Genomic DNA, 26,038 nt, shown 5'->3' on the forward strand with positions numbered 1-26,038 from the left:
TTTGTAGGACAGTGTGAGAATCATGAAAACATTAAAAGCATACCACATTTCCACCCAGATTTCAGATAACACGTTTTTTAAACATACCAGTCTTGCCAAAGGCACTCCAACAGAAGGGCATGTCCTAGGACATGTTCAAAGTCTGGAAAACTGGAGGTGGGATGTTGGGGTAGAATGAATAGGGAATGGGGGCCTGAAACAGAGCTACAGGGAAAGGAGGAAACTGGATGCGGGATCCAAAGATCTGGGATAACCCATTTCCTGAGCACTTGCTCCTGCTGAGACACAAGCCTTGCTGGCTTCCTTCTGCAGGTAACTAAACACAAGGAAATGTGACACACAGCAAATATGAGCATGAAGTGGCTGCTTTGCAGAGAAACACCAGCACGTTTTGGGGGAATTGGCCTTTTCCTGTGTCCTCCACACACCGAGTCCATGCTCAGCACGCACCCACAGTTGGTGTTTCCTTCATGTGCATTTGGCTCAAATTGGGAAAAACCACCTCACTGAACTCAGCTGGATGATTTTAGGATCTCATTTAGCATGCCTGGTTAGGAGAAGCAGCAATGTTGTCAGGTGAGAGTTTATTTAAGTGACGGTATAATTTATAAAATCACAAAGCAGCGGTCCCAGCCAACAGAAGACCTGAAAACGCCGCTCCTCCATAGAAAACAGGATTTGCAAAACTTTGAATTCTGCTCTTACTTTTTTTGTTGTTGTCCTGTGTGATCTTATTGTAGTGCACATCACAGCCCCCATAAATCATACCCTGACTGCACTATACATATGCACTCCATATGTCGTATAAATTCCACAAAGCGAAGCCATACTTTGTGGTGACACTGGGACCCAAACAAGATATCGTTGCACATTAAAATTGTATTAAACTAATTGAAAAATAGTTGAACATTGCTAACAAAACAAGAGAATTACTAAACATTAAAAGACAAGAGACTTTTCAGTGTGCCATAAAATCACGCCTTTCAGACAAATTATTTGCATCATAAAAAAAATCCTAACAGTGAAAGAAAATATCCCAGAAGGAAGTGATGAGTAAAAAAGCTCCAGGTGATTTTTCATTACATTAAAAACAATTCCCATTCTCATAAAATATGCAGAACTTTACATCTTAAATAGCATATTTACCTTCAAAAATTACTTTCTTTTTAGTCTTGCAAGAAATTAAACCTTAATGAGATAGGAAAGTATTTGGAATATATCCAGAAATAAAAAAACTACAGCTATTCCCCTTTAAGTGGCACAGCATCTGTCAGGAGTTTTCACATACCTTCAGGAAGATATCTCAAATTAAACCAACACTGTACTTGCTCTCCGTGATCAGAGTTAATATTCTGCAGACCCAAACCGGCTGCCTTGTTTATTTCAAAGTTTCAATTTCTATTGCTGCACTTCACCCTGGCAAATAAACGGATGCAGGAGGGGCTTACCCACCGAATAAATAATAAAATCTAACCTGTCAGATCTTCCTTTGCCTCGAATGAAAAAACATTTCATTCCACTGTGATGCTGTTGAAGCTTAATCTTGTTGCAAGAGACTGAATGAGCAGCCTTGGAATAAGAACTAACGGTGTGCTCGAGCTACGTCACCACCTTGATGCACATCAGAATTACATCTGAGAACAGACGGGAGGAAAGGAAGATGCACTATACAAAATAAGTCTTCATTTGGGGAGTAAAGTATTACTCAGTGGCATTATACATTGTTAACAAACTTTCTTTATCTGAAACTATAATTTAATATTCATGTATCTAATTTACATGTGACAAAGTAGCGTATTCTAAAATTAGAGCGTAACCAGCAAACTATTAACTACTATAAACAATACCAAAACACAACTCAAACATATTTTAAAGAAACAATAGGTACATTTTGGACTGGGGAATGATTTGAATTGCAGATATTGTTTTAAATACAGCTGTCAATTACATCTTGAAAAAATTTCTTCAAGCTCAGAAAGATTTTCTGCTTAGGGATTCCTGGGTACACACATAAAGACCAAGAGCACACCACCAAAACATCCCTTATTGGTTACTAGTAGGTACAGTAATAATTGTAAATGCTGAAATTGTGTGGGGGAAATAATTTTCAATACCCATGTCATATGATGCACTAGACAATATCCCCTTTGAGCAGAAACTAGAGAAAATATCGTGCCCTTTATTATCTCAGTGGTTTCTTACGTGTAATAGACAGCAGAAGAATTGCACTTATTGTAACATTACAGTGTTAGATTGCAGTTCACCTTTTAGAATATTAGTGGCCGTAATACTTATGATAGGTTGTGCCTTATGCAAAGATGACTAAAGATGTGCATTTAAATTAAAAATAAAAGAAAATAAAAAAAACAAGCAACCACTTACAGAACCAACAGTGAGGCTTAACATAACAAACATGCACTAACCCTACATTTATGCAAAACTAAGTTCTTCCAGGAAACTGTAACCAACTGTTGACCTTCCACAAAGGTAAAGGTTTTGTCCCTCGGTAATATGTTTGGACATTGTAGTTGAATTCCAGTTTATTAGCTCATTGTCTGTAAATGTGCTGTTCCACTGTGGTATCCTTTAGCTGCCCTTGAGCTTCTGCAGAATCTGCAATCTTACAGTCACTTTTATTTAAGGTTTTATTGAGCCGCAGAGTAAGTCCCCTTCAGCACTACACAAATAGGCTTCCTTATTCATCCTCTTCAGGTTCCTGTGGTAAAATTGGTGTCTCCTCCTTTAAACAAGCACTAAAAAACCCAAGGATTGTGCTGTAAAGGTGATATTTGCTTTTCTCGGAAGCAATGTTGTGACCTTCATCCGGGTAGATCTGGCAGAGGAGAAAGGAATAAAAGTAAATAGTTTTTAAAGGCTTTTCAAATATTTAGGGCTCTAATTTTCTTTCTCTGATTTTCAACGTTTTAGATGACAACAGGATGATAGCACTAGTTTTATGGCATCAAGGAAAGCGAACAAAACCCAAAGTAAAACTCATTCTCTTGGAATTTGAACTTACAAAAAACAACCACTGCAATGGGATCTGCAGAAGGGAAAAAATTTATATTCTCAGCCATTGTGCTTACAACAGTTTACTTTAGTGGCATTTTCAGTAGTGCCTAGACATCCAAATCCCATTAACAACCATGAGGATTAATTACCTCATGCTTTTAGGGACCTATCAATATTTCAACTTCTAAGTGTTTGGCAAAAACCCTATTTATTCATATCTTAACTATCTTCCTATCTGGTCTAAAGCCCATCTTCTCTCTCTTCTAGGGTGAATGTGAGCATTTTTATCTCTTAACATAAATACCACTGGGACTTTCTCCCAAGTGAGGCTGAGCAAATGTTTGCAGGCTGCATGAAGAAATCCAGACCAGAAGACAAGAGAACTGAGGAGGCCTGAGGCAAAACACTTCAGCTGCTTCTTCAAACCCAGGTCATCACAAGGTTGTATGAGAACAGCTCAGCAGGGGTCTTCTGGGAGAACTCTGTCCTTCCTGTTTCTTCTTCTCTCCACGGGCCTCCACATCACCTCAGCTGCAACCCCAGGGGCGGCAGGGACAGGTTCTACATTTAAAATCTTTTTTTCTCCCTCAAGTGGCACCAGCCCCCTTCTTGCCACCGCCTCCCTGACAGGAGCTCACACTCAGTGCAGACCACAGGATCACCCTAAGCCCAGCAAGGCCAAGGTTTGCAATGGCCAACAATCATCAGGAGTATTTGGAGATATTGATTCAATCAAAACTCTCTGCCAGCAGCATCCATGTGCTCTGGGCGGGTCCTTGACAGAGGACCTGTTGTGCTCTTTCAATAAATTTAAATGTTGAAAATAAGGGCGAATCACTCTCATGGGACCCAACACTTTTTTAGGCAAAAAGGGACACAAAGTAGTGACATCTCCATGTTACAAAGAGTGCCTATGGATTCCAGAGTACTCTGGATAGCACTATAGGACAAACAGCTGGTAAAAAGGATGAGAGAGAGTAGAAAGAGCCCAGGAGAAAAACAACATGATACAGCTCCTGATATCCGTATTAATGGTGAGAAAAATGGGATTAAACAGAGTTCTAACTGCAAATTGAGGTAATACCACTGTGTTGTGGTAGAGAGGGTCCTTTGCAGCGAAGAAACAGCAACAGGAGGTTAAATGCTGAACTATGTTTATAGGAAAAGTCACAGGTGCACATACCTGCATAGTGTAATTAGCCCCAGCTTTTATTAGACGCTTAATTAGTTCTGCTGAATGCTGGAAGTGAACTTTAGCTGCAAGAAAACATTTGATATTATTAGAAACAGCTACATTTATATGAAATACTTATCTGTTACACAGCTTTGGCTGACAACATTTCCAGGCTCTGTAATTACTGGATCTGAAGCTGACTATCTCTAAGGCCAGCCCCACCAGCAACAGGGTGTTACAGTAGAGGTTTTGGAGAAGGAGCTGGAAGCCCCAGGGGAAGCCACCATCCTTTCCAGACACTCAATGAGGACTCATCTGTTTACCTTGATTTACACATCCTTTGATAGCTTAGAGATGTGTAAAACCATTCTGTTTGCACATTGTGGCATTTTCTAACTTGCTTGAAAGAAAGCACACTGCATTTTCTATTACACAGGGTTGTTACACCCGACTCTTACTTAGGTAATGGATTTTCTGGAATCTGTAACCTGACCTTTGTGTGCCAAAACCACTATGACTCTGCAGCCTGCAGAGTTTAGGCTGCAAGTGGGCTGGGCAGTGTCACTGTGTGATGCTGAGCAGGGGCAGCAGACAATCAGACTCCCAGGCCAGAGCACCCTGCACTGCTCAGACACCTATCAAAGCCCCAAGTCCCTCCAGCACTTGGTTCAGAGGGGCAGAAATTGCTGCTGCCTGTTGCAATCAGGAAAGCCTGAGCCCGCAGGCCTGCTCAGTCACCCAGTATATTTTCATCCCTTCCCCCTGTGCTCCGGGGAGAAGCACTGGACAGGGTTTGCACCCCTCTGGTTGCACTTCGGATCTGTAACCTAGGTTTGGAAAGTCAGGGGTGACAGACTGGTACTGTGCCAGCTGCGCCTGGGCACTGCCACCTCAGCCCTCCCCACTGAGAGACACTTATCCCTTCAGACTGAGTAACAAACCTTGTATTATCCCACATCCACCAGAAAATACTGGGAAAGAAGTAGGCATGTCAGTCTGTACAGAGCAGCTGCTTGCACCACTGCAATTTGTGCCTGCATCAAAGCTCATTCCTTAGACATCAGTTAAGAAAGTTCAGAAGAATACACTGCAGTGAAATCTGCAATTATAAATTATCTCAATTGATGCATCTCATGATTCCTTCTGAAGTGCTAGAACTTACCCTGTGTTACTCATTGCCTTCTTAATCTACTGCTAAAAGTATTGGTGCTATTAAAAGGTTCTGTGTAGCTTCAGCTTCAGAAGGTTTGGCTCTACCTTGTAATTAATTAGATGAAAAGATTAACTTCCCAATTTGGTGATGTACTTCACCAGCTGTACTGGTAATTCTGCAGAATTTGTATGAATTTAAAGCACCATTAAAAATGTATGTTGTTCCATTAATAATTCATATAATACCTTTCACTAGCAACACAGTGGTCCACAAGACTTAAACAAATTAAAATGTACAGCACCTAAAAGGTGCAAATCCTCAGCAAAGAAAAGCATCACCATTTCAGAGTGAGAAGTGACAGTTGAAACAAAAGAAAAAAATCCTACAAGAGGGAAAATGAAACTGCAAATGTAGTTGCTAGGTGAGTACCTCATCAGCCCTTGAACACCTGCCTATTAGAAGCTCTGGCTCCAAATTAGCTGCATCTGTAAATACTTACCATCAGCTGTCCCATGAACTATTAGCAAATCCACTTCTTTTAAACCATGAAGATTGTGTAATACACTGGATGCCTAGTGAGTGAACAAACACACACAAAGCTGTAAGAGAATTGCATTTTAAAAGCAAAGTGGTCATTTTAAGTTACTTGTTTATGCTAACTTACCTGGTAGGTAATTTCATCTTTTGATGGAATCCCAAGGTATCTTTCTGAAAAAGCTGATGCTGTAAAAATAAAATAAAAACAAAAAATAAAAATTAAAAAAAAAAGCGCCCCACCCTTGTGAATTCCAAGTTATTTCTATTTTAAAACTCATCACTTCTGGCCTAGAGTCAGAAGCTATTTAAACCATGAAATTGAGATGTTCATTTAGAGACAGAGAATGTACCATTTTGATGCACCATTTAAACCCACTTTTAAATAGTTAAAAAAAGAAATCAATCAACTCCCCTCACAAAAAACCCCCAACAAACCAACCCCAACCAACAATAAAAAACCCAAACCCAAAAGAAAACACAAGCTAAAACCCAAAGAAAGTCTAACAGACTATTAAAGTAATCTGGTCTGGTTCCCTGTGTCTCACAGTTCATAGCCTGTGCCCTAAACTTCTCTTACAGAACCTGTGATTGAATGACAACATGGCTGATACTGTAGGGTATTCCCTGCTAACCTTAAAGGATTCATTCCTCATACAAGAATTGATTCATGCTGATATACATAAAGGATTCTTGGGAATTCTTGGGAAAATGAGGTAACTGCAAAATCAGTGCTGTCAATAACACCATGCCTGTTGTGGGTTTTGGTGAAGCGTCCCAGTGTCAGCTTTAGTTTTGTCATAAAAAGAGAGCAGGACAGTGAAGTGAATCTCGTTAACATTGTTACATTATTGGTCCTTAGTTAAAATAAACAGTAGCCCCACAAATAAAAGGTATTTTGAATGAACTATCACACAGGTTTAGGGCAGGGAACACTCACCATATAACTTCATATCTGTGATTGGTGCCACCACAGCTCCACACTTGAAGAGGCGCTCACTGGATTTCAGGATCATCGAGGTAATGTAGCCACCGTACCCCTAACAATGGGATTGAAATTTTGGTTGATTTATTTCATTCTAGCAAGAATAAAGCTAAAGGCCATTGTGCTAATCCAGTGATATCATTTCTACAGTTTAAGGGTGCATAAAGGTCTCATTGACCTGGTCATGACTTTTAATCTATGCGGTTAATAATAATGAGTGCTGCACATTTCTTCACCATCTCCAAAGTCTAACACATCTCCCCTGGAAGAGCTGATACCAGAGTGTCATGAAACCTTCGTGAAAGCTTTAACTTGAACCTACAGATTTCCTTGAAATGACACTGGCAATCCATTTCTGTACACCTGTAATCAATGTAGACTCAAAGAAAATGAAATTCTGAACTGTGGCACCTGGAATCAATGATTTTCTCATATATTATGGGCTCCTCAAATTTCTCTACTTGCCATCTTTGTTTTCCCTTCATCAGTACTGAAAAATTGGTATTTCTTCAGGTATTTGCTGCTGTTGTTGTTTTGTGTTTGGCACAACACGCTTCAGGAAGACAAAATTATCCCATGACAGGGAAAATATAATGCAAAACACCAGCTGATCCAAAAAATGATAATGCATCAAGTGCTTACAGTTTTCTCATGGATTTTTACAAATGCTGCCTGCTCCTGTTCTTCACGTCTAAAAATTTGTTGAACAGATGCTTTCTGTGGAAGAATGGTAACATTTGAAAAGCCTTTAACCTTATTTAAGAAATATAAGCAAAGAGGTTTCTTGTTCTTTGTAATCAATCCATATTAAGTGGGAATGGACACACCAAAGAAAATACCAAATGGGAGCTGGATTTTCAAAGGAGTGTGAGGAACTGAGTTATTCCTTTCCCAAGCAATTTCAGCCCAGGAGGCCAAAAGCCATCAAATCTGTTCATGTGCAGGTGCAGATTTCACTTAAGACAGAATTTCTGAGTTGGGCACCTGTAATTTGTAAAATTCAAAGAGTTTAAGAGAATAGCAACTTCCTTCTGCCTCTGGGTTTTCTCTGCTTTTACTTTTGTTTAATATTCTGTTTGTGTCTTGCCCAGTAGCTCCACAGCACAATTTTAACCCAAGGAGAGGCATTGCCAGGTTATTTATTATTTATTCCATGTTTTCATTAAGAGCTTGTTTAATTCTCCTGGGAGTTTCTTCCCTTTGTGCCTGTGTCCTTGCTTCCGGCCAGGCTTTCCAGGACAAAAACACTACAGAGTGAGGTTTTTATAAATCCTTAGAAGCATTTCAGAGTGACATTGCTATTCCATATGCCCTGATGGAAGGGAACATGTGGTGCCTCACTCATCCGCTGGCTTTCTGGGGTTACAGCCTAATTGCCACATTTTCAAGAAAGTCGTTGGCTGTAGAATTGCAACTCATTTTTAAGCTCTCTTTTCACTTCCATGAATAAAACCACAGACTCCATGGAACCACACCTGGCTGTCCAGCAGCTCAGAAAGGCCCTTGGATCACGAATCACTTAGGCTTGCACCTCTCACAGAGATAAGCAAGGGGGCATTGGCAGATTGCCTGGCAATTTTCCCCACTGTGCCCTTCTGTTCTTCTTGTTCTTCTCGTGTCTCATTGACATCACCAATTGTGACAGGAATTTTACTTCTGTGTGGTTCTGAAACCTTTCAAATAGCTCCATGAAAGTGTGCATAAGTCCAGCTTTATGAGATCAGTATTAAGCCATTTCAAAGTCATTTTCAAGCTAAATGCACATTCTGTTTCCATCAGTAAAGCAGATTTAATGCACAGAAAGAAAAAAAAAAATCTTGTTTCCCTATCACGTTCTTGTATGCGATAAAAAAGAAATGAGTTTCAAAGTAGATTTTTTAATCGACTCTAAAACAAGGAGAGTGGAAGAAAATACAATTAACCCTAAGAAGCTGTTAAATAGATTTTTTTTATTATTAATTATAAAACTGACTTTTAAATTTTATGTTTTTTTTCCTTTTGACACTAAAAAAAAAAAAAAAAAACAACAACAAAAAAAAAAAACCCCAAAAACTCTGAAAGTTTAACTTGGAAAGGGGAAATTTCCCTGAATTCAAAGCAGCATTGAAAGTTTACTGCATTTCCTGCTCTTCATTCCTCAGCACCGCTTTCAGAAAATAAATGCAGGAACATGGCAATCAATATTATTTTGTGAAGGAAAAGAAAATTGGGGGTAGGTCTTGGCAGATATGTAAAGCCATGGTTACATGCATGCCCTTCATTAACTGTCTCATCGCATCACTTTTAGAAAAAAAAGATCCTGATGAATCTCCAGCAGAAAACAAGTGGGAATTTTCAAGTAGCAATGGAAAGAATTTCTGCAGTCAAAACCAAACAATTCTGGATGCTTAGGGATTTCATTCCAGAAGCAGTATTTTCAATCAAATGACTGAAAGAGGAAGAAGATACGGAGAAATGTTGATGCTTCTATGCATATGTACTTTCATACACATAAGTGATAGGCATTAAAACCTGAACAGACGTGTGTGCCATGATCACCTGGTGGATGAAATTTGCCCTGCTCGTACATCCTCAGCTGGAAAATCTCTGGTTGCTCCCTTACAAACCATATACTGGTTTTGACCCAAGTGAAATTCTTGCAGTGAGAGTTTCTTTCTTAGCTCAGGAGTGCAGCAGGAGTTCAGATCTTTGAGGAAGGTCATGTTCATGTGAAATGCTAATAACAGTCACAAGCACCAGCCAGTCCTCAAAATGCTGCCATGCAGGAGGTAAATGTCAATCTCCTCATCCTGCATCCAGACAGGCTGAGACAGGCAGGTTAAATGACTTGCCTGAGGCTGTGGAGCAACTCAGCAGCAGAGTGAGAACTAAGGCACTTCATGGTGAAACACATGCTGCTCTTAAAAGTGATGACTGGGGAGTACTTGATCAAGGTTTGTTACTGCCTTGAGCTCAAAGGCAGAAAACAGCTTCATTTTTAATAATAATAATAACAAAAAACTTTAAAAAAACTACAAGGTTGCACATGTTCATAGATGAAGCAGCAGTTGTGTGGTGTTTCTAATTGCTGCTTTTTAATAGACAGCAGTAAAATGCTGTTAAGTTTGCTGCTAAAAGTCGAGCCTTTGCCTTGTTGTGTCTCATGCTGGGGGCAATGACATGCAGCTGATAAAATAGCAAAGGCAAGATTTCTCACTGGTGCAACAAGGAACTTGCTGACAGCACCACAGGGTAGGTGCTCAGCTAAGCTCAAGGGTCAGTAAAACATTCAGATATAAAACCTGTATTTTATAGTACAACATTGTCGATTTAACTGCAGCCCAAATATAAAACTGCAAGAAACAAGTTTTCACAAAACCCAAGTCTGGATTAAAAATTTCCAAAGAAAGCAGAAAGTAGAATTTTTAACAAATTCTTTCTCCTTCAGATTCTGAAATGCAAATAGTGCTATACCATAAAACTGATTTTATTGACTTAAATACCTGTTCTGAGAAAAAACACTGTAGAGAACAGACAGTAAACAGACAGTAAATGGCTTTCCCCCCTGTTTTAATTAGGGAAATTGTCTTAGGAAAATATGTAAATGTATTTGTTCATGAACTGACGGCACTTTCTTAAAGAATCATGATGGTATAACCAGCTATTTTTGCACATTACCTTTCCAAATATACCCAGTCTCTTAGGATCAATGAAGGGCTGTTTCAGAAGTGATCTGAAAGGGAAAAAAAAGGGTTTTTTTAGTTTTAGCAAAGTAAAATGGTGGATATATTCAGAAGAATATAGTACGTAAAGAACATTATCTGTGCATTAAGGAACTGCCATGGATGAAGATCAGGTAGAAGAAGAAATTACATCCATACAAGTAGTACTGCACTGGGAAATGTGATTTGTTTCCTAATTCCTTTTTTTATAAGGCAAACAGTTGGAGTTTGGCCCATCTCACCTAATTTAGATATCTGAATTTAAGCATCTTGTCTAAATTACCCATTTACATCTGCTTTTCAGTTAATGGAGAGAAGAGAGTTACTCTTTAGCACTCCTACACATGTTGGAAACTTCTCTCAGTCTGGGGAGGATCATCCTTCAGGAATGCCCGCATTTTCCACTGACTAGAGCTTAAATGACAGGCTTTGACCAGGTGCCCAGCACCAGCTAAAGGAAGATAAGATGAATAGAACTTCTTGAATCTAGATAACTAGACAAACATTTAATTCTCTTATCAAGAGAATTAATCATCTATGGTGAATTTTATACAGAAAAGACAGAATAACCTGAGCGGAAATATCAGACACAGCTGCTTATTCATGGAATGGTTGAAGCATCAACCTCTTTCAACAGAAGAAAAAGTATCTGGCTTAAAATCAATCTGCCTGGGAAACCCCAGAAAAAGTCCATGTAGAACTTGGTATGAGCCACTGTGACATGTGCACCCTGAGTAAGGAGTGTTGTCAAAGCAATACATGACTACTCCACAGAGAGAAATTCCTCTTTTCTGCAGCTGGTAGACCTTTATCAGTCAAAGAATGATAATGCAAATGAGAAATTACAGGCACTTGCCCAAATTTTTTCTCTCATTTGCACCACTAGAACTCCATTTGGTTTGTGGGATTACTCCAGAACTCTGTGGTGGCAATGAGAGCAGTATCCTACGGTATAGACCTAAAATAATGTTACACAAATGCATTTATATGTTAATGTGGGCAGCAAGAAATTTACCTGCAGAGTATAGACCAATATGAATTAGCTCAGGTGGCATGTTTGGATTGCACAGAGCAGGACAGCTTTATCAAAGAGAAGCACCAACTCAAAGAAAACCCCAAAAGCACCTCTTTGATTTTTTATTTGCTGTTTGTAATGGAAGGATTACGGTTTCAAAATTCGCAACTGCGTTAAAAAAACAAACATTAACAATGCAGAGAAAACATTCTGGGCAGTTTTAGTCCAAATGCCCATTCATCCAGTTGGAGGCAGGGTGAAAAAGAAGAGTTTCCACATACGTACTCTACAGCTGCTATTTGGTCCTTCACTTCCACTGATCCTAAGCACCGATGGACCTCCTGTAGGATCTTGAGGCCTTGAAATCCACTCCCTCTGCCATCAAATCGAGCTACGATGACATTATCAGAGTTGACAAGCACTGAGTCCCAGTCAATGTGAAACTTATCTGTAACCAACTGGCTGCCTGGAGCTTCATCACTGCAAATACCAACACACCAGACACAAACGAAGACTATTGACAATGTGATGCGCCGTGCCGAGCTCTGATATTTTATTTAACCTACGTGGCAGAGTTCAGTTGGTTATGCAACCCTGCTGAGCTACTGTCACTTCCATCAATACCATCCCATTAGGGCTGCAAGCCCTGCAGCAAAATAATTTCTTTAACTTCATAACCACTTTGCTGCAGTGCTGCCAATACCTGAATACGCCTTGTTGAAGGACACAGAAAATTAAAGCAGGTAGTGCTGTTTATAATAAAGTCAAGGGAAAAAAAACCCCAAACACAATCACTAATGGCTGGCTCAGTTCTGAGAAGGCTCACGCAGAATTTGTAAAGTCTCACTGAACACACAAAAAGGTAAAACTCATTCAGCACCCTGATTACCATTTCGTAGGATATATAATACTATTAAGAAGGATGTCATCTGAGAAAACAAAAATAATTGCATTATTGTATCCTTGAATAGATTTTTTGAAATAGAGTACAAAGACTAAAGCATACACTGGAGAAAATTATATTTTCTCCATCCCAATTCATAGGAAGAAATGGATGCAGGCAGGAGTGATAAGTCTATTTTATGACCAAAAAAAAAGGTGGTTTACAGCACAAAAGGTGAAATAGAATGGGAGGATGCTGTTTCTAGAAGAACAATAAGATTTTCCATTGAAGCCAAATACACTATTTTCCTTACAAAGAAAATAAAATGTCACTTTTAAAAGGGAAGTTTGTCATTATTTTCCCCCAAGATAAACACAGAATAGAAGAACAGGCTATCATGAAGTTGTACAAAATGCAAAACAGTTCTATGAAGGCTGCATCTGCCAGTGGAATGCAAATTAAAATGCAAAATTGTCTGTGCTGCCTGTATGGAAATTAAATTGGACAGTCTGTGGGAATATCCTGTCTAAGGTGAAAGAAAGATGAAGACAGAAATTATTATTTTGCCAAATAGACTTATGCAAACCCTGGGGAGGAAAGAGAGATAAAATATCCTACAATAACTAGTGCCTTACAAATATAATAACGTGCTGATTCAGTATCTGGCTTTGGCTGTGGATAACACAGATCATCTTCAAGGTAATCACTCAGTTAATTGGCAAGCATATGATGAACGTGTGTGTTCTCAAATGCAGTCAGACCTATCTGTTTAGTTACTGTATCATGTACTGAAATCAGGATTACTCAGTTACAGACTCAGCCACAGCACGTTATGCTTGATTTACCATTATCTTGCTCATCAGGTTTATACTTGGCTTAATAAGAAGAAAAGAAGGGCACTTTTTTTGGTGTGCTTAACCAATTGAGTTGTGATTACACTAATTACTAACACTGAGAAGCAATGAGTCTGGAAATATTGTCAAGTGAGCTCTGCAGAAAACACATGATTCAGGAATTATATAGTCATTATTATTTGCAATAAGAATCAGAACAAAACTTCCAGTTTCTGCTCACTGCACAGAGCAAGGTTTTCAGAATCACTGCACATTGACACAGATGTGTTCACAAAGTACTTATCACTACTTGCAATAATAGGAGCCTCAGATCAATTACAATTATTTGTGAGTACTTCCAACTTTTCCACAATAATACATCAGAAATACCCATGTTTGACTAGGTAACTTTCCAACAGACTAACACATCCCTCACAAGTGAAAATACTGTGAGTTGGCCTGCTTTCCTCCCTTTAAATATGAGAACAAAACTAACACAGTGTTCACCTTTGATTTATACATGTTCCATATCTAGGTTATATATACATCAGGTGTATATAGATATATTATATTTCTAGACACTTAGGAATAGGAGAAGAATCATTGAAGTTACAAGCCTTTTTCTAAGCCAGAAAGTGCTTAAAATCAAAAAGTGTTTTAAATCAAAGGTGAATCAAAGGTAGGTTAGTGAATTTCTTCAATTAAAAAAAAGAACAACAAACAACCTCAGCAAGTTCCTCAGTGGGTGAGAACTGACAGTAGTGGTTTCTCAAGCTCCTATTTGGAGGTCCTAGCTGGGCTCAGAGTTTTAACACTACATACTGTCCAGCCCTGCATGATGGGTTGTTTGATGTATTGCTTTAGGAAGCAATTTTCCAGGAGCTAGTTTATTTCAAGAATGTCCATATAAGTGGTCTGTGATAAGCATTTACTTTCATTGAGGTACACATCAAAATTCTCATTAGCACCAAAATGTCTCTACTCTTCAGCTGCCCCTATAAAATGGTATTGAGTATCTGAGGTGTGCTTCTGTCCTGCACAGAGAGACAGCAGACATATATTTCCTAATACTTGCATTATGCCTCTCTATATTTCTTCTAGTCTTTTTGTTGTTGAAGCTGCACAAAAAATTCACTTTCCAAGCCCACTGTCTTATCTTGCTATCAGTCCCAAGAGTGCATTCACTGGGGGTATGAAGTTTCATTGTTTGTGCAAGGCCTAAAACTTCCGTCAGTTCAAAACCAGGTAAACCAACCCCTGCTTATGACCAAAATTTAGGAAAACAAGTAAACAAATAAACAAACAGAAACCTCTTGGAGAGAATTCACTGTTACTTTGAAGAATACTCTGGTTTTTTTTCCCTCTCAAATACCGAGACAATCTTTCCACTGATTCAGTTTTACAATATCAACTTACATATTGGACAACTTTAAATGGCATTAGTAATAGATACTGATATTTAAGATACATTATCTACACCTTTGAAAGAACGAGGTTAATTATGATCAAATCAAAATAAAGAATGATTATCAACTCTGATTTTATTACCCATGATTAAATGCCAGAGTCTTTACTTAATCATTTCCTGTGTGTTACTAAGAAATGTATCTTCCAACTTTTTTAATGAGTAAGGTGAACCATAATGAGGAAATCAAGGATCTGAAATTTAAACTTTGATCTTAATTATATAGAAAAGAGATGGTAATCACTTTTTCAGGCAATTACTGTGCAGCTCTCTAATATATAGCTACACTGTGTGTATTACATCAGAAGGAAACTGAGTGTGAAACGTTATCAGTGGTTTAGGAGAACAAATGGAAGAAAGGAAAGTGTTTTAATCTATTTAACATTTTATGGGCTACTAATCACAGTTCTGGAAAGAAAAGGAGTTCCAGTCACCATAACTGGTTTCTACAGGAGATCTGTTAGACAGTCCAGCCATTCAGATGGACATAAATTTTAACACAGCAATACAGTGACCTACTATTTGAGTATTGCAGCTTGCTTTGCAGATGCTAATGGATGAATGTTCACACAGTCTTTATGCTGATGGTTACAGCACAATCAGATCCTGGTCCTTAAGTTGAGAATTTATCATTGCTTATGTCTACATGGAACTGTACTCAGTTTACACCCAGGTTTCACACCAGGACCAGATTCCTCTGGTACAAGCTTCCTTCTAGGATTCAGCCTTAACACTCAGGCATCTGGGGGCCATGTGCTGAAAGTTCAAATTTACCTGCAGACATCCTTGCATGAATACAGAAGCCTTTTCATAGTCATGCATCTCTGAAATGGCTGCTAGCTCTCAGTGATTTGAAAAAACCCCAAACAACAGATCACACCAAACGTCATCCCCAACATAAAAACTCATTGCCTTCCTTCCTTCCTTCCTTTCTTCCTTCCTTCCTTCCTTCCTTCCTTCCTGCCTTCCTTCCTTCCTTCCTTCCTTCCTTCCTGCCTGCCTGCCTTCCTGCCTTCCTTCTTGCCTTCCTTCCTGCCTTCCTTCCTTCCCTCCTTCTCTCCTCTCTTCCCTCCTCTCTCCCTCCCTGCCTTCCTCTTTTCCCTCTTTTCTCTTTTCCTTCTTCAAAGTGCAGTGCAACTGATGAAAAGCAAAGACCACTTCTCTCCTAATACTCCACTTTTCTGTTCACATATCTTCTGGTTTTACATTTCTAACTGCATGTTGCCTGGATCAAGATGTTTCACAGAATCTCCTTTCCAAAAAAAAAAAAGGACCTACAATTAAACCAACATTCTTACCAAGGGCATTGGTAAGCACTTACTTTCAAAGGTTTTTCTCCCAATAGCTGGAATATAATGATAATCATGTCATGGCTGAGAATGGAAGAAAGAAAGCAGAGGAAGCTGACCAGGACAGAAGACAGCATTTGTTATCAGCTCCCTATTCTCATCTAAAACTGCTGCTGGTAGGAACAGGGTGTTTCTCCATCAGTCCCAACAGTACCACTCTGGGACTCAGAAAAGTCAAGTATCTGGGAAATGATATCATCTACACAACTAATCAATGTTCCCTATAAAAGCTACATGTTCTCCTTGGACGTGAATAATTTTCTCTTTCTTTTGAAAGTAGTACTTCTGAACATGAAATAAACCTTAAGATGTCACTTTGGAGCTGTGTGGGTCAAGAAATTACCCCCTATACACCCACAGATATCCAACAGTTCTTTCTCAAGAGCTAGACAGAATTTATTAGGCTCAAATAATCATCCCACAAGGGAACCTCCCATAACTTCAGTGACAGTTTGCAGTTTTATATTTCATTTGGGGACCTCTTTAATAGAAAAAGGGATTGCTGGCAACCTTAGCTTTAAGTCTGTAAAAAGCTACTGAAGAAATACAGTTTAATATAACATCTTTTTCTTCTAGGGAAGAGGAGGACACAAAAGATGCTACAGTACCTGAGCCAGGACAGATTAAAAATTTTCCGTTTCACACTTTCACTAGTGTATATACAGGGTTTTCTAAAAATAACCCCTGCTAAAGGTAACATTGAGAATTCAGTATTGCAAAGATAAGAATCTGACCTAAAAGAACCAAAGTCTTATAGTATAAATGTAGATACAACGATCTGTATTCATAAATTGATGATTTTCCTTCTCATCCCACGTGCCTATCATAAAAAGGCCCAAAATAATTATAAAACATATCCATACATCATGACCTGGCTACATTATTTGCTCACTGGATACCAACCACTTTGCTAAGTTTAAATTCAGAAGCTGCCTCAATACTGTTCTCACTTCTTTCAACTCTTGAACTCTTGGTATCAAAACACAATTCAAAATAGTATTTTCTTTAGCTTTTTTTTTTTTTTTTTCCTTCCCTGTGATTTCTGCCCTTGGACTTCTCAGGTTTCTGATCTTTCCCTTCTGTCTTCTAGAGGTTCTACACGAGTTTATAACCCCATATTTTACCACAGATGTATATGGTAGATTATGTATTTGTTAGGATACTTGAAAAGGGAAGCGTTGCACTGCTAACACTTTTGCTTTTCCTTGCTCTCAGAAGCAGGAACAAGCACAAGTGTTTGCAAGTCCCTGCAGGGCTTCTGGGGTCAATTCACAGAGTCAGTTTGCCTTTGGCACTTGTATAAGTGCTGCTTAAAATATAATCATTCCTCCAAGATCATGCCAGGAAATGCTGCAAAGATGAAATAAAATCCATGTGTCCTGTTTCCCCACAAGAAAAGAAAAATATGTTCGTGAGCCAATTAAAACAGAGAGCTTCCACAACTGCAGATAATTACAACTGAAAATTCTGAGCTCCAAAACACAAACCGGGGTTAGAAATAAGCAGGTTTGTGCCTTTCTGTCCTCATTTCTGATCGGAGCAGAGGAACTTGGGATCATTCAGCAGCTCAGGCTTGTAAACCCCTCACATTCATCAATAAGGGTCTCTGCTGTCACTGAGGGGACATCTGCTCCAGGCGACATAGCTCAGTAACGTGGCATTTTCATGAATTTAGCAGTGCACTCCTACATGTCTGTTACTGAAATTCACATCAATTCTTTCTTGCTGGGACTGGAAGAAGCTCTGTGGGTTCAGGAAAGCTCTCTCCACCCATGCTGAGTTCAGGTGGAGAAAGGAGTGATGCCCTGAGCTGGCCATCAGCACTTCTCCTAGGTGGGCTTCAAGCACACTCAAGACTCTGTTCTTTTCCTCTGCTACACATGTGCAGACATACAACTTAAAGGCTGAGTCTCCCTGCAAGAAACACACACCCCACCTCCTTTTAAAAGAATAGCACAGGTCTCCTCCCATGAAGCTTTTCTACAAAAATCAACAGACTTTGGATCATGCCTATCATGCCTTCAACCACCAATGATCAAAAGTAACTTTTCTTTCATTCTGGTGTTCCTAAAAGCAGCTTTGCTTTATGCATCTCAACTGAGCCCCTCCTGGAAGCTGCACTCATTTCTCTCAGGGATAAAAAGGAGCGCATGCTCTGAGTGAAGTGCTCTGTGGGCAGGAGCAGTAAGGGTCCAGGGAACACCACAGGGCTACTCGAAGCCCCACCATCAGAAATGGCAGTGCCTCCCAAACATGAAAGGGCAGCAAAGCACAGTCAGGTTTGACTAGCTCAAAAAACCCCCCAGGCATCTCTACCAGACAGCACCTGTCACAAACCCTTCCCAAGAACATGCCTTTTGATTTCTCAACTCAAATCCATGAGATATTTTTTCTCACAAAAGGTAAACCCCCCCCCCCAAAAAAAATCTAATTTCAGATTTAGATATTTTCTGTGAAGTACTTCTTTATTATTTTGAGTGATTCCAAATGGATACTTACATTATTAATAGAAGGGCATACTGGTTTCGATCCGTGAAATCTTTTGGCAGTGACAACTGTAAAGGGAATTCTTTTAAGAAAAGAGAAAAACATTAAAGGCTGGTAGTCACACAGATGAAAAACAGTAACATTGTAAGAAAGCTTTTGGCTTGCTAAAATAACATCTTGCCAGATTTACCGTAATCCTCAATGTGAAGCATTTTGATTTCAGTCTTGTAATTCTTTTTCTTATAAACAACTTCTTTCAATACAGGATTATTTTCCAAAATATAAAACTCTAGAAAACAGGAAGAAAAACCATGTTGAAAGGCATGGAGAATCATCACACCAGAGATAAATCAAGGTTCAAAGAAATTAAAGAAAAAGAGACAAAGGCTCAATGATCCTGCATTAAGCTTTCAATTAATCTTGTAAATTAATTACTTCTGTAAATACTTTTTTTATAATGCAACTACTTTTCAGTTTAAAAAGATACACATCAGGTTCATTTTCCTGGTTTAGCCAGTCTTTGTTTTCATGAAGCACCACCAAGGGAATTTCTGATGACCAACATGAACATCAGCATCTCTGACAAATCCTAGCAGCAGCTGTTGCAGCACAAGGCTGCTCTGCTGGGCAATATCCTAAACCTCCTGCAGGCATCCTTTTCTCCAATATTACCTATTCCAGGACAATATTTAGCCAGCACGGATAAATGTGGAAATGTGGTCACTGCATGTCCTTATTTGTCTTCTGCACTTCAGCCAAGAGCAGAATCAGATTGGTTTAAACCTGCGGACTAATTTGAAGCAACCCTTTTAAACTGGAAGAATGGTTAATTTGTTCCTTTTTTTTTTAACTCAAATTACTGATCTTGCTTCCAAAATTTAGATTTTTTTTTTTTTAAATAAATAATAAACTCCTCACTTAGGCCAAAACAGATAATCTGAGGAGAATGCTTGTTCTGGGCAGTCAACCAAAATGGTATAATTATAGTTTGAGAATGGAATAATTGAAATAATCCTTAATCATTCCATTATGAATTGAAGAGGATAATCTAATCTTGCACTGAAACACTAATGGTAAATTATCTCTCTTATTATTTGGCTTTTTGTTGTTACAACAAACAACATCCCTCTATCCTGACTTGCTTTATTTTACTCTAAGGTGCTGCACATAAATCTCTATTTCAGTAATACACACTCCATAGTACTTTAGATCAGATAATAAAGAGCAAAAGCCTGACTTCACAGAATTGAGGAGCTCCACAGAAGTCTAAAATGCATTTATTTGAGCATTAGCTACCCTTTACTGAGCTGGATAAAACTCCTTGCCCTGTGTGTGCCATGGCATTGGGCTTTGCAAACACAAACAATGGTGTTAAAAAGGGAAAAAAAAGAAAAAAACAAAAGGAAACTAAAGTGCAGATATTATTTAACACTTCATAGCATGGTTATTTAACACTTCATAGCATGGCGCTATTTATCAGGATGGTATTTCAACATGCAAGATTAGCTCCACTGAACAATGACTGGCCCAGGACAAAGGGGGTGCAGACAGGTACAGTTCAGGATTTCTGGGCTCTGGGAAAAACCCTGGGGATAACTCAGTTAATGAAATGTAAGAGTTGGTTTAGTGCTTTTGAATGAGAAGTCGTCCCCCATTCCTGCAATCCACACCTCTATGCTGGTGGAGTCACAGTGGAGCTGGAGGTGGCAGAGTGGTTACCTCTGCGTACCACCAGGAAAATTCAGCTGCTGAAGGACAGTCCTCCACTAAAAAGCACCTCAGCAGCCAGGAAACAGTAACAGGTTTGGCATCAATATACAAGAAAATAATGAGTAAAACTTGACAAATAGAGGTATAGAATACCCTCCTAAAAGGCCTTCATTATTGGACTTGTCTTCATGGAAAATGTCAGTGGAGTTGTTCTGACTTGAGAAATAGAAGAGAAGGACTAAACCACCATATGTAGGTCAGTTTTTATGATCAATCATCCAAAGACTGTACCTGACTTCAACATAATTGGACTGTAACTTTAAAAACATCTCTAAAAACACAGGAGATGTACTCCAGTGGCAGCATGATCTGCATAGGAAGTGAAAAGGATGAAGGCCAACCTGCCATCTAATTTACTCAAGTGTAAACAGAAAATGAGTCACATGCATTTAGTCCAAAAGGTATCAAAAAATCTGGAAAAGTTTTAGTCATTTGATTAACTGCTTTCCTTACCATTTGCTGCTGTGGATGCTGCTAAAAGGTAATTAATAGCACTTTGTATGAATTAGTTGTCATGCACTTGCACGACATTTTCATGTGCTTACTTTCCCCTCTCCCACACTCCCCAAAGAAATTAGGGATGTTAAGAAAACTTACTTATTTCATAACGTATACTCACTTGTAGTATTACTTGTCCTGTGCACACTTACAACTGGGACACCTGGTCCTGTTTTGAGGAGAGAAGTGAAACAGAGGAAGGGTGAGGTGGTTTCTGCTCTGTAGTTCAGTGACAAAGAATGGAGGCACCAGGTACCACACAAGACGGGATCCTGGAAGCTCCATACACACAATTCCCTTCAAACACAGCAGGAACTCCACTGGTACCTCCTGGAAATAACACAGGCTGGGCGACAGGACCAAAAATGTGTAAAACAGACACTTCCTTCTGCCTGTTCAGCAGCCCAGACCCTCCACCCAGATGGAAGGTTCTTTTTTTTTTAATGATCTCCATGTTTTAGTTTTAAATGACAAAAAAAATGTGGATGCACTTAATGGTACTGTTTAAAATATAGCAGTTTGACATTCAGAAACTTAAGCTTGACTGAGAAATGAATTAATGATAAGATCCACTTATTTTCTCTATGGAAAAGCTATAGAGGTGTTGAAAAAACATATTTCACATAATTATCTGTTTAGGAAGCTTCCTTGGCATGCCAGCTCTGCAAAACCAACAGCATCACAGATAAATCTAGGTGTGATGTAGTCTAATCCTATTTCACATATTTTATTTTCACTTTACCACTAAGAAACTAAAACTCAGGAGTAATTCCTCATGCCAACAGCTCCTGTGCAAATGCACAGGTGGTATGTGACACAGGCATGGCCAAGCATCCAGCATACTCAGAACTGGCTGAGTCTGCTGTACCTGCTCTGAAGATCCCCACCAGTGTAAACCTGCAAGAGAAAATCTTGTGTCCCCACCATTCCCCAATGTGGAACTGACACATGAGAAGCCCTGTTTTACCGCAGTGTTTAAATTACAAGCATTCAGTCACTATTGGGTGAGGGAGAACAATGCAGAAAAGCTCAGGTCCCTGAGGACCCCGTGGCTGATGAAGGCATAGACCCTTTGAAATTAGGAGTTACAACTCTCTTTTTGAGAAAAAAAACAACAATCCCCTTTGAGAGTTCAGAGACAGAGCTTAATTTATGTGTTTTGAGAGGCTGTCTCTCTCAATTAATTATAGCACGAGCCTAGGGAGATGCAAATACCTGAAATAAATAGCATGATGACATTCACAGCCTTCACTGTAGATTTTTATCACTTTCATTCTCTCCCTCAAGGGGGATGATTGACAAAAATCTTACAGGTAGATTGTTGACAAATCACAGCTTTCTGCCTTTGCTCTCTAAGAAGATAATTTCTTCAGATGTCTCTTTCACTTTGGTTTGTTTTTATTTCCACCTTTTTTTACTTTTTCTGAATTTGTCATTTTGCTTTCAATTCTTATTTAAGAAAGACCATTTCTGAGGGGGAAAGCACCTGCATTTTCCAGCCTATCTCTATTTGTCATACTAAAAGATGGAAGGATGATGACATTTTGAAAAAAGGGAGACTGCAGTAGATTAAAACGCTGATCAGAGGGAAAAAAAAGGACAAATTTGTGTCACAGGCACTGTGTTACAGTGCATCAGAACAAAGCACAGCACTTGGATTTCCCATTGACCTCCTGTCACTAACCCCAAACCCACAGTTTATTTCCTGCTGTACAAAAGGGGAGAAACAATTACTCCCTTTCTAAACTACCTTATTTGAGTGGAGAGAAAAAATCTTGCTGGGGTTTGTGAAGTGCTAAAGGAAAAATCCACTAGAAGTGTGGAAAATAAGTGCAAAGGATGTGCTTGCCAAAACTGAGAGGCTGAGGAGCCTGTCCTCCATCTACCAGGCAAGAAATAACTCCTCACTCAGGAGAGTCTCTGGAGATTCATACAGCTGGTAAAAAGAGAGAGATCTCGTGGCTGAGGGAAAAACCATCCTAATAAAGGTGCTTATGGGTAAACAGGAGGCTGAAGAATTGAAACTTATACAGATGGAACCAGTCCAGAGTCCCCCAAGGGTTTTTCTGGGCAAATTGCTTTTGTAACAATTGTGTGAAGGCTTTTTGCTGTGGGAAAACGAGTGTGTATGCCACACAGCAGATGTGCCATTTGTCTCCTCAAAGCAGTTTGCTCACTCTCACAAGCAGAAGGGTTTTGATGCCAGTTCTACAACGACCATCAGCTTTGATAATGCCAAATGCCCAGCCCAGGGCCCTGGCAGTACAGGGGCCACGCTGCTGCTGTACCTGCCAAGCTCTGAGGAAACACAGGAGAACACCCTGGATAACTCCCAACCAGCAATAACTTCACATTAATGTTAGAAAAATGTTAGAAAACATTAATGACAGTGGTTTAACATCCCTGCCCAACATTTAGAGCTCAACTCAGCTTCAACTCAGTGGAGTGTAGGTTTAATCCGGGGAGGATGATCCCCCCTTCCTTCCCAGCCTTCCCAGCTCAGACAGAGAACTGCCGAAGTCACTGAAAGTCATGAGCTTGTGAGTAATCACACGCACAACCCCCCACTGGAATCCACATTTTTACATCAAAGAAACACATTATAAATTACAGGCTGAATACACTTTGCTGAAATAGTAACAAGACCCTTTTGGATCCCAGCACATTGCTGATTCAGGGCAAAAAACTCTTCCCAATTTATCAACCCTCTCTCCTGCAAGAGTCTGAGACTCACCCCATAGGGATTACATCAAGCACAAGGGAAAACTCTGCTTAAAGCATGAGGAGCTCATTACTCAGAGAAGAACCTCAAGATTAGCTCCATCACTTCAGCTGCAGATTTAACCAGGTAAAAACCATGCAGTTTTTACATTTTTCTTCTAATCAGCTATGTACTGTAGGTGTATTTCCACAAAAAAACAACCCAAAGCAACAAAACTGAAAACAAACCGCCGATTTTAGCCAATATATATTCATAGTTTCTTTGTTTGGATACATTCCATGCTCAAGTCAGCAGGTATTTTATTTTTGTGTGGAAAAAAAAAAAAGTAGAGTTCTGAAAGAAATAGAGAAAAAACATGAATATAAAACGAGCTATTCCTATGTATTTCAGATGAACTGTCCCCTACTCTTTGCACTCTGATCAGAGCTATGAAAACATACTGGGGGGATAGTGTCTAAAATTTTGCAAGTTTCAAGGACAACAGGTCTACCTGTGTACTTTGTGTTGTCTCATGCTTTTCTGAAGTTTTTTTTTTTTTTAATCACTTATATTTCAGTGTTTATTTCCTGTGTGTAGGTTATAAATTTCTCTGCATGGGATTGTTTCAATTTTTTGTTTATACAGAAATTCTGAAGCCAACTGGTGCCATTTAGTGCTACAGGAATGCAGCTAGCAGTAAAACACTGTGAGTTATTTATTACAATTGAAATGATATAGAGGATCTGTCTCTGGGGATTAAACCACGGCTGTTTTCTGGTAGACACACCCACACACATAATTATGGAGGAGCATAGATACACTGCACATACATGTGTACAAACACTGCGAGAGGACACAGGCCCACATTTTTTAACTAGGTATAGTCGCACAAAATCGGTCCCAATATATAAAATAATTGTTACAAACCACGGAACCATCTCCAAAATCCTGATATTTTTGGTGAAGGATTTCTATTTAGGGTGAATGTAAGTTGTTCTTTACTTGTACAGAGGGGTCAGGATTGGAGCAGCTTTCTGACATCACTCATAGTTCAGCTATTTCACAGAACATCTTAGAATCTTAGAATAGGTTCTGTGCAGAACTTTGAGTAATCCACTGCTGAGCTAAATGTTAGACTCCAGCCTAATGCGTTTCTCAGGGGAATACATTAATTCAGAAGCCAACAGCACCCTGTGCATCTGCCTTACCTTTACAGTGCAGGAGAAAATGCCTGTTCATGGGGCTGAACTTTGCACTGAAGTATGTGCACTGCTCCCTCAAGAAGTTACACGAGAGACACTGACGGTTCAATGACCCCACCGTTGATACACTGGGGGAAGAAAACGATCAGAAACATTTTACACTGGAACAAAACACAATAAAGTAAACATAGCCTCGTGGACAGGATCCAAAAGCTGCCCAAAGCACCAACGGCACAGCAATAACTCCCAGTGCTGGGGGGCAGCATTAGCATTAGTAGGAAACCATGAAAACCTCACTAACCTCAGATAATTGGGCACTGAAAATGAGGTGATTTCCCCCCACACTTTAGGTTACATGACTAAACCCTATAAATATCTTTATACAGAAAATTTTACTTAGACTTTGATTACTTTTAAAACACGGTCATGTTAAATGTTGTATTTAGGTTTAACTTTTTAGATGCTTATAAAGGACTAGTGAAGATGTAAGTGGTAAAAACATTTTGTGTTAGAAACTTTTCCATTTTTTAGAAAATGGCAATTTTAATTTTGAAAAGCTGTGGTTCTTTCCTTATTGCAGGTCAAGCATACTAATTTTTACACAATTACCCAAGCACCATCGCACTTATGGCTTGGGATGAAGAAGCTGATAACACAGCCCCTATGGTACCTCTTACCTGTGCAGCTGTCTTCCCCTTGGGGACTCTTCAGTGCTTAAGAAATAACTGTGTCCAAAAGAGGAAAAAAGTTAAACTCAGTTTGATAAACTATCTGATTTGGGTAGTATTTAGAGAAGTGAGAGACACCATAAGTAACATTTTGAAAAATCAGAAATTCACAAATATCCATGAAGATCAAATACTTATATATAAACCCAAGTTCCAAGAGTCAACTTAGATCCAATATACAGATTAGTATATATATCTATAAACTAATATATCTAAATCTATATATTTATACTTTATATCTATATACTATGTAGATATATCAGAAGCTATACAATTTCCTGTTAAAACACTTATGAAAACAGGATTTCATGGTTTTAATTCCTATCATGCACAGGAGCTCCAGTAGCAACGAGGACACCTCTCTGCATATTGAAAATACAGAAGAGAAATTTTCTGCTTCACTCCAAGAGTTTGCAATATAAATCCAAGCGGTAGATAAAGGTCACAATGAAATTATGTCATATATTACAATAAGTCTTATGAGATCTGAGAGCCTCTTTAAGCTGTAAAACAACTTTTTCTTCTACCTCCTTTGCATGGGTGGAAAG

The 26,038-nt window shown here is 39.1% G+C and overlaps 1 protein-coding gene across 2 annotated transcripts in view; it reads right to left on the reverse strand.

Moving 5' to 3' along the window:
- Positions 1-859: 859 nt before the first annotated feature.
- Positions 860-26,038, reverse strand: part of DPP10 (dipeptidyl peptidase like 10) — a 434,600-nt gene continuing 409,421 nt past the window's right edge. For both annotated transcript variants that reach the window (XM_066190335.1, XM_066190334.1), the window contains exons 15-26: positions 25,440-25,487; positions 24,769-24,890; positions 20,981-21,028; positions 18,782-18,880; positions 18,604-18,673; positions 11,860-12,054; positions 10,516-10,570; positions 6,814-6,913; positions 6,004-6,062; positions 5,839-5,911; positions 4,196-4,269; positions 860-2,833 (exon numbers count right to left, since the gene is read on the reverse strand). In XM_066190335.1, coding sequence (XP_066046432.1) covers positions 2,696-2,833; positions 4,196-4,269; positions 5,839-5,911; positions 6,004-6,062; positions 6,814-6,913; positions 10,516-10,570; positions 11,860-12,054; positions 18,604-18,673; positions 18,782-18,880; positions 20,981-21,028; positions 24,769-24,890; positions 25,440-25,487 — 1,081 coding nt within the window. In that variant the 3' untranslated portion in view covers positions 860-2,695. The remainder of the gene's footprint in view (positions 2,834-4,195; positions 4,270-5,838; positions 5,912-6,003; positions 6,063-6,813; positions 6,914-10,515; positions 10,571-11,859; positions 12,055-18,603; positions 18,674-18,781; positions 18,881-20,980; positions 21,029-24,768; positions 24,891-25,439; positions 25,488-26,038) is intronic.

Source organism: Chamaea fasciata, unplaced genomic scaffold (assembly GCF_029207755.1).
Source record: "Chamaea fasciata isolate MVZ Bird 193981 ecotype frontalis unplaced genomic scaffold, bChaFas1.0.hap1 SCAF_8, whole genome shotgun sequence".
NCBI lineage: Eukaryota > Metazoa > Chordata > Aves > Passeriformes > Sylviidae > Chamaea > Chamaea fasciata.